This window comes from Eucalyptus grandis, chromosome 8, assembly GCF_016545825.1.
Source record: "Eucalyptus grandis isolate ANBG69807.140 chromosome 8, ASM1654582v1, whole genome shotgun sequence".
NCBI classification, from domain to species: Eukaryota; Viridiplantae; Streptophyta; class Magnoliopsida; order Myrtales; family Myrtaceae; genus Eucalyptus; species Eucalyptus grandis.
This window is the reverse complement of record NC_052619.1, coordinates 34,606,851-34,616,106: the sequence shown is the minus strand read 5'-3', so window position 1 is coordinate 34,616,106 and position 9,256 is coordinate 34,606,851. Positions and strand designations below refer to the sequence as shown.

Sequence of the window (9,256 nt, the reverse complement as noted above, 5' to 3'; positions counted from 1 at the left end):
AATTATTATTTTTTTAAAAAAAAAGCTTCAAGGAGATCATTTATACTAAACGCAAATTAACATTGCTTTTCCATACGCTAAGGACGATGGATCAGCCGACAAAGTCGCCCTTCATGATTTATGCCAACTAATCTCTCGAGCTTATAATGGAAAATCAATTTCAAGCCCACTTTCTGATTTGGTTGAAGATAAGTCACTTGGAATGGAAGCAATAGATTTGCAAAAAGATAACTTCCAGTTGATATGATCTTGAGAGTATTATGCCTTACCGAAAGTGATGCTGAAATCTCCTGTTTCTGTAATTAGTTTTAGTCGCCTTTCCGACTTAATTAAACTTTTGACCTCGGTGTCACTATATTAATTGCCATGGAAACGAGAAAATTACCAACAAAAAAAAAAAGCAAACTCATGCCAAATAAGTTATAAACATTTTAATCATATTCATTCAATTCTAAACATTTTAACAATTTGCCAATGCAGTCATTTTGACCAATTTTGATTAGAAAGCACTGACATGGCATCTTAGTCAACACTGGTCATCACATGTGGTATGGCCAATATTAATGTTGATAACTTTTAAAAATTCTTTTTTTTTCCTTTTCTTTTCAACGGTGGTCACTCTCAAGTGATTCTAAAAGAGGGCTAGGCAAGTGTTGCCCTTGCCTAGTGGCCGACAAGGTCGTCAAAGCGCTTGCCAACCACAATAAAAGAAAAGAATAAAAATCATTTAAAATTCAAAAAATCAAACAAAATTTAAAAAAAAATGCAAAAATTGTCCATGTTAATGCCGGCGATGTCGCGTAAGATGGCTAGCATTCATGTAAGTGATTTCCGGCAAAAATTGATCAGATTGACTACATTAATAAATTGTAAAAAACTTTAGCATGTACTTGGCCAAATTAAAAAGTCTACGACTAAATTGGCATAAGTATAGTAGGTTGAAGACATTTTTGGTAACTTCAATACATGGAAACCATACTTAATCCACTAGATTAAAAGATACAACTTGAAATTTGAGGGGAATCTTTTGGCATCCCGGTACAATATCGTAAGGTGTATGCTGGGTTGATAACGAAATGGTAGAGCAGCCAAACGGAAAAATATGAAGACGCTATTTTCTAGTCTTGGGTAAAAAGTATTCGATTGAATCAACAGATCGAAAAAGTATCTCATGCATCGTTACTAGTTCAACGTGTTAACATATATTTACTAGTCACTATTTCTGCATTTTCCGGTGGCCTTAAAAAGAGGCATGTTCATGGCTGTCTTATAACATGTTGTGTCTTTTTTTTTTTTTTTTTTGGTTTATCTTTCGTTGTTGCTGTAGCGGAGAATGAATTGATCCTCGCTCAACAGCCGACGTTTTTGCCAACCACACATACTTAGTAGCAATGCCAAGACTTGACATGAGTACCTTACAAGTAATTTCTTCTTGGCAAACTTATAGGTCATCGAATAGAGAACGAAACTTGCCAAAAAAGAAAATAAAGGGCATCACGAGTAATTCTAATGTCTGCTAGAATTTGACAGTAATCCTAGGGGAAAACAAAGTGAAAAGCAAGGCCTTAGTAGTAGTAAGATTGTGTACTATCTCATTCATAAGAATATTTTCCCATCTTATTGCGTATGTATTACCCAATCATAAATTGGATATCTTCTTGAATAAATTGCACTGCAGTTTAAGCATCGACTATACGTTACCCTCCCTTTCCCTTGAAAATTTACTTGGGCGCCTCAAACCTTCTCTAACAACCCTCAATAGTTAATACTACCGCTCTACTACCAATTTCTAGTATTGATGGAACTATATAAGACAGTTTTTTTTTTTTTTCCCCAAAAGACTTGCTTGAAGAAAGATCAGAGCTCAGTGTGAACAATATGCTCATCGATAGGTCGGACAGTCGCAGCTTCCTGAGCCCAGCCAATAGAAATTAAGTCCTTATCTTGTGAACTGAGGCAGTCAGCCGAGGGATGCACAACACCATAGCCAAACCCTTCAGCGGAGTGGCAGTATGTCTCCACAGTCACATCCTCACTTTCCAGGTTGATATTGCTGAGGACGATGTCACTGCATGGAACGGTGTCGCTGCAAGCGAATTTCATGGCCTGCTCACTCTTCGTGGTCCCAGTGATGTTCGGTACATTATCTGGCTAATTTTCACAGCTGACGTCTTCAATGGTTCGGGATATGGCAAGAAAGAAAAGTCAGTTTTGGCAAGGTAAGAGGATTCCTGTAGTTTGACCACAGAAAAGCCACAGATGAACACCTGGGAGCTTTACCTGAATTTGACAGGTAGTTGGTGAATCACAATAGAACTGGTCAATAATGATTGGATTCGCAACATTTTCCATCCTCACATTGTCGAACCGGACTGCACGGACATAACCAGATCCACCCTATAAAGAAAACCAGCGAATGTGTGAGAGTCACTGTCTTAATTAATTTGACCAAATGTCCTTTATATGATGGGTGAGTGAGGCCCCCAGTCAATCCTTTGGTTTGTTTGAAGAAGCTAGCTCAGAAATGCAATCATGAATGCCTGAAGCTGACATAAGTCAGTTAACCTATCTATGCTTCGGAGTTTTACCTGCCAAGTTTTTATTCTCAGTCCATTGGTGGTCTCTCTAAGGAATGCTGTGTCTAGGACCACTTTTGTGACAATGCCGGTTGAGTTGTCCTTCCCAAGGCTTCCAATGCTATTTAAGAGAATCGTAGATGATAAAGTATAAGAAAAAAATCAAGACCCAAATTCAGATGATAAAGGCTTGCATTTTTCTTGTTTGCCAAAAATTGTTCTCCTGTGAGTTGGTTAAGGGCACTAGATGCATTCATCCAAAGAAGAATGTTAATACTGTACCTTATTCCATGTCCTGGTCCACAGAATATTCTCTTCATTTTAATGTTGGAGCTAGCATTAACAATGGAGACACAATCATCTCCTGAAAGTCACACAAGAAGCACCGTACTTTATTTTCCTGAATGTATTTACCATTACAATATTTCTTTGAATAACCAATATGCCTCGTTAATCCAAATAACGTAAGCATTGATTTTTCATCATTTATGCATTGAGAAATGAGCAGACAAATGGAATTTAGTCACCTGTTCCTATTTTGCAATCTTGGAGGACAACATTAGTGGATTCAGTGATATGGATTCCATCAGTGTTTGGACTATCTCCTGGAGCCGAGACTAGCACTCCAGACACCCGAACTGAATCAGAGCGGGAAATCACAAAATGCATCTGTTGGCTGTTCTGAATTGTGAGTCCCTTCACCTTTATGGATGAGCTAGAATCAATTGTCAGGGCCTGCAAAAACCTCTCATGTCACATTAACTGCACGTATGGCTGGCAAAAACTAATCTCATGCCATGAATTTGTTTTCTATGTAGGCACTATGAGCCTATGACAATGGAAAAAGATCCTTACCGTGGGTGCACCTCGGCAAGGCTGTTAACACAAATTAAAGACTGAAGTTAGTATCTTGAAAAAACTGGGACAAATATCATATCAAGTATAGTGAAGAAATTAATACATTTGTTTTGTTCTTTTTGCAAGATGCAGCCCACCATTTACTGCCTGATCCATCAATAATGCCATTGCCTTGGAAAAGAACTCCATTTAGCTTATAAAAATCGAGCCAAATTCGTGCAGACTTTGGATCCCAATTACTGGGCTCGTTAGGTGCAACTATTGTCCCATCTATCTGCAATTCCAATAGGTTCATTCTTAGTCAAAGAAAATCCAGGTGGAGTTTATCTCATTAAGAACGACAAGAACAATAGAAAAGATTGCAATGATAATAGAACATTTAAAGATAGCACTTGGAAGATAAACAGATACCTGTATGACTAACTTATCTGAACACGGTCCATTGAATCGCGTGGCATTGACTAGATAACGGCGTCCTGGGGGTACCAAGAAAACAGCTTTTGGTGTTGCGCAGGCCATAGCCCATGCCTTTAGGAAGGCCTATACCAATAAGCAATTGGACTGAAAAAACTGATAACTTTGGATGCTAAATACTAGATAAGTCAGTGACCAGTCTGCTAGACATGCTGTACTTCATATTATTGGACAATTCTCTCACTTGTTCTAATTTCAGTTATTCCTACTGGTTGATGATTTATTCAGTTTCCTCGAACAAGCATTAGACAAATATGTAGCACATTTTCTTAGCAAGTCTCTTGAAACTTAGAGCCTAAATACCAGAGACCATATGTATACGCACCTGAGTATCATCAGATATTCCATCTCCAGCTGCCCCGAAGCTATCCACGTTCACCAGGACCTTGCCATCACGTTGGCCAGCCCATGATGGAATATCTGGATCTTCGACTTCATTTTCCTCTTCAACGTGCAAACTTTCAAACTCTTCAAGAATGCTAAACTTCCCATACTCAATCTTATTTGCTGCTGCATGAACCACCATCAACAAATTAAGAAACAAAATAAATAATCTATCCATAGTATTTTTCACTCTTAACTGCTCCCAAGATGACTGGTTTGCATAAAATGCAGTGAACCCATGCACTTTAAATTAATAATAGCAGATTAGCTCTCTAAAAAAGGGGCATTGGCTTGGCTTGGAAGTCGATGAAGGGGTAAGGGAGCATTTCCACACTTAAAGTACAAGGGAAATTCTCTGGTCCTTGCTTTACTCTTCTTCAACCAGCAGACAGAAACATAAGTCAAAAGCTTATGGATATTCAAGTCTACTCCTCCACCCCACAATAGAGAGCAATAAAATATTGAATCCACTTTGCACCAAAAATATATATTTATTTATCAAATCTGCCACAGAGAGAAATCATATTCAAGGCTCTTTGTTCTTCAAATATGCATGAATTTCTTCACAAACATGTACATTGTGTAAGAGGTCACTGAAATCAAATGGGCACTCTTCATGCTTACCCCACCACGAAGGAAAGAGAAATTAAAGAAAGAACAGATAAAATGACCTATAACAGTGACTAGCTATATATAAAAAGAGACGTCGGTCAATTCAGTCGGGACCGAAAGGCCAATGGCCAATATTACTACTGTCCCATGCATACTCGAGGCTTCAAGCAAAAGCATACTTGCCTTAGCAAACTAATCAAGTAGATGTAGACTTCCACAAATGGTGTAGCCAGTTCCAGATACTAATGTTGGCTACGAGTCTTGGCCTCTATTAAACTATGACCAATCTGCCTTGTCATCTTCTTCCCCATGGCAATTTCTCTTATTTGCATTGAGTTCTGATATTCCCCAATTTCACAATAGAAGTTCGATACTTGAAGCGTAACAGCAGGATCTCCCAATTCAAACTCTGTCAACTTCTCTGCCGCTCTTCTCCCAACCATTTCATTCCCATGGACCCTACAACTTCTCAACAATGAGCTCCACATTGCACAATCAGCTTCCTCTGGTGCCTGTTTCAGCAGTTCTTCAGCTTCAGAAAGCAGCCCTGCACGCCCTAAAAGATCAATCATGCACGAATAATGCTTCCGGTTCGGGTTTATCCCATGATGGAATGTCATATTATAGAAAAGGAATCTTCCTTCTTCAACAAGCCCCGAGTGACTGCACCCCAATAGGGCAGCCAGGAAGGTCACCTCATCAGGTTTTAGACCCCTTTTAGTCATGGCATCAAGCATTTCAAGGCCTTCTCTTCCCATTCCATTGCGGGCGTAGGCACTGATGATCGACGTGAAGCACGTGACATTTGGTGAAACCATTTTCTCAAAGACCTCATGGGAAAGATCTATGCAACCCCATCTTGAATATGCATCTATTAAAGAACAAGAAACTGCAGTGTCTGATTCATAACCTGATTTTATTGCACAACCACAAACCAAATCAGTGCTCGTTAAGCTTCCACAAGCAGACATAGATATTGCTTTGAGCATTGTCGAAAGAGAGACTTCATCAAAACCAACCCCCTCACCAACCATAAAACCAAATAACTCAACCACATCTTCTACCATGCCACATTGCAATAGAGACGTCATTAGTGAATTGCAGCAACCCATACATTTCTCAGTAAGACTCTCAAATGCTGAAATTGAGTACTCAATTTCACCACATTTCCATACATGTCAATAAGAGCAGATTGAGCATAAAAACTCCCCTGATCAAAACCCAATTTTTTGACAAGGCAGTGAATCTGCTTCCCAAGATCAATATTCCGCGTTTCACTGGATAAATTTAAGAACCCAACAATTGATCTGACAGAAGGTCTCTGCCCCCAGAATTGCATCCTGGAGAACAATTCAAGAGCATCAAGCAATAACCCGTGCCCCGCATAGACTGAAACAATGGAATTCCAGGAAATCACATCCTCAACTGGAAGAGAAATAAATGATTGCTTTGCATCATTTAGGCACCAACAACTGGAGTAGAAGTCCACCAAAGAATTTGCAACAAAATTTGAGACTCTGCCCATCCAGCCTTTATCACCTGACAATGCAGTTGCTTGCCTTCATCTACAAGCTTCTCCGTAGCACACCCATTAATCATATAACAGAAGCTAAGCCCATTTGGCTCAAAGCCGTCAACTTTCATCTCACCAAACAATCCAAACAACAAATCTGGTCGACCCACATCACAAAATCCACGTAAAATCAAGTTCCATGTAGCCAAACTTCGCTCCGGCAATTCTCGGATAATCACCAAAGCGACATCAGCGAGACCCATATGCAAGTAAAGACCAGCAAGGGCACTGCCTATGTACAGATTCGAACTAAATCCAAGCAAAACAACCCTGCAATGAACTTGCGTCCCTTCTCTGTAAAAACCCCCGTTCGTGCAAATACTCAGTACGGTCGAAAAGGTCTGCGCACTTTCTTCAACTCCTTGTGAAACCATAGTACTGTACAAACTAAGAGCCGCCTCTGCGAACCCATGTCGGCCCTGCCCAGAAATGAGTAAATTATAAGTGACACCATTACGGGCTGGCATTTCGTCGAACATGTTGAGGGCAGACCCGACATCTCCCGATTTAATCAAATCGTCAAGCGCTCGGTTCATGAAGTAAACATAATCACGAGGTGGGCTTTGAGGAGCAGGCGCGTGAAGGGGCATGCGTTTTGGGGTAAGGGTTGTAATTGTTCTTACAAGGCGAAGCAAGCTCCTGCTTGGCATCACCGGTTGTTTAACTGAATTCAAAAGTCGAAAACTGACGGTTGATGTCTACAGAAATCGGTTATCGCGGAAAAACATGAACAAAATCTGAGGGAACGGCCTTTGAAGACTGGGAGAGACAGAGACAGAGACAGACAGGGACGGAGATGGAGACAACAAAAGTAGGTGAATTTTCCACTTTTGGTCATGTCAGTCGCTTTAGAGAAATGGATTTTTGTTAATTTCTTTCATCATCCACAAAAATACCTAAATATAAAATTATTGTAAATTAACTTGTTTTAAATGATGATAAATAAAAATATCTTTTAAAGCGCTAATTTTACGAGAAATTTTTTTGTTACTTCTTTTTCTTTTTGTTGGGAGTTCATGTTCACGAGCTAATTTTTCTAAATTACATCGTTTCAATACAACTTCACGGTATTGTTGTTATGTCCATGTTTTAGTTACACATATCACTACACAACCCATGGCAATTATATTATAGCTTTTTTTTTATTCGTCACTACATTTGTGCTATTTGATGTGTGCATATTTAAATTACTTTTATTTTTTATTTAAGGAAAAAACTACCAAAAATCTCAAACTATGACACATGTATCCTAAACTTTTTTATATAAAAAATTTCAAACTTGTACTTGTGTGATAAATTTACCTCTCCATCAAGATTTCATCAATGAATATCACTAAAAATATGCATTTATGAATGCTTTGGAAAGCAAGCAAAGTGTTAACATGTAAAAATGACATTATCTTGATTTAAAAATTATCGACATAACACTAATAGAGGGTTAATGTATCATTTAGGTATAACTTTAGGGTTTTTTTGTTACAAGAAAAAGTTTACAGTAAATGTATTAAAGTGGACATACTATAAAAACTGCAACTTCTCTCTTCTATAAAGCCTTATATTTGGAATGAGAATTTAGCTAAATGTTAAAAGTTGATCTCGTCTAGGCAAGGCCTAAGAGAGACGTCACGAGAGTGGATATGTTATAGTGGACATAGATGAGTTTTTTTTTTTTTTTTTTTTTTTTTGTACTTTTTTCCCATTGCTTAATCAAAATCTTATAGCTCACTTACTTCCATTTTTCATATAACACTCATTTTGATGTCTTTTTTTAAAAAAAATCATTTAAGTACCACTTTTGAAGAAAGCAATCACTTAAGTGTCCCTTCGATTTGGAGCAACAGAAATCAGACGTGACAATATATTATTATTATTTTTGAACCTGACTCAACATCTGTGCCCAAGTGATGATATTTAGCATGGTTTGTCCCAATTTAAAATCCTAATTCAGCCAAATCAACTAAGTAACCTCTTCTTCAATCCTAATTCAAAACTTGTCTAATTTGGGCCAAAATTTTGAGATGAATCTTACAATGAAAAGTAGGCGAATCACAAGTAGCTCAATTTCATATTTAAAAAGTGAAAAACAAAAAAAAAAAAAAAAAACACTGGAGAGAGGGAGCTGCAAAATTGTAAAAGCCAAAAAGTGGAAGGTCGGAGAAAAAACAAAAAGAGGGCTGAACTAGGAACAACGGAGGAATCGGCAAAACAGAGAGGGGAAAAAAAGTAATGGCCTAGAAGAGAGATCTCTCTCGGTGAAGGAAGATGCTGGTTATTTTTCATTAACGCCCCCAGCGTGCCATCTCCATCTTCTTCGATTTCTTTGCTTTTGCAAGATTCCGGCGAGTCCTTTAGTGATTTATGTCCCAAACCCAGCAATTTCTTTGTCATTTGCCTAAATTAAGCGTAACTCCCTGCGTTGCGTTATTAGAGCCGTCATCATTTTGATCTCAACTAAGCCAATTCGACCAATCCTCATTTTGTTATCTCATAAACTTGAAGCTCTCCTCTTTTGATCTCATCTTGAACCCATCCACTACTCAAGCTTCTTGGAAGAGCATTTCCCTTTTCAGAATTTAGGATTTCCGTTTCAAATAAATTTGGAGAACAAAAGGATCAAAACCACGTCATTTTGACCCATTTTTTGCCACGTTACTCAAAGATTATTTACCTTGAACTTAAATTTTTTTCAAAAAGGTCACGTCATAAGTAAAAATTAATTTAAAAAGTCATGTAGAATGATTCACTAGAATAGGCACTTAAGTAAACTTTACACCAATGT

General features: G+C 38.2%; 1 protein-coding gene and 1 pseudogene across 1 annotated transcript; both read right to left on the bottom strand.

The window, feature by feature from the left end:
* Window positions 1-1,595: 1,595 nt before the first annotated feature.
* LOC104414178 (probable polygalacturonase At1g80170) lies at window positions 1,596-4,545 on the bottom strand. The gene is given in 10 exon segments (XM_018861760.2): window positions 1,596-2,138; window positions 2,141-2,171; window positions 2,281-2,397; window positions 2,589-2,697; window positions 2,859-2,940; window positions 3,104-3,311; window positions 3,432-3,452; window positions 3,538-3,708; window positions 3,846-3,974; window positions 4,234-4,545. Coding segments are annotated over 10 exon segments (1,386 nt in total). The 5' UTR covers window positions 4,471-4,545; the 3' UTR covers window positions 1,596-1,857.
* On the bottom strand, window positions 4,286-7,272 carry LOC108954978 (annotated as a pseudogene).
* Window positions 7,273-9,256: the final 1,984 nt, after the last annotated feature.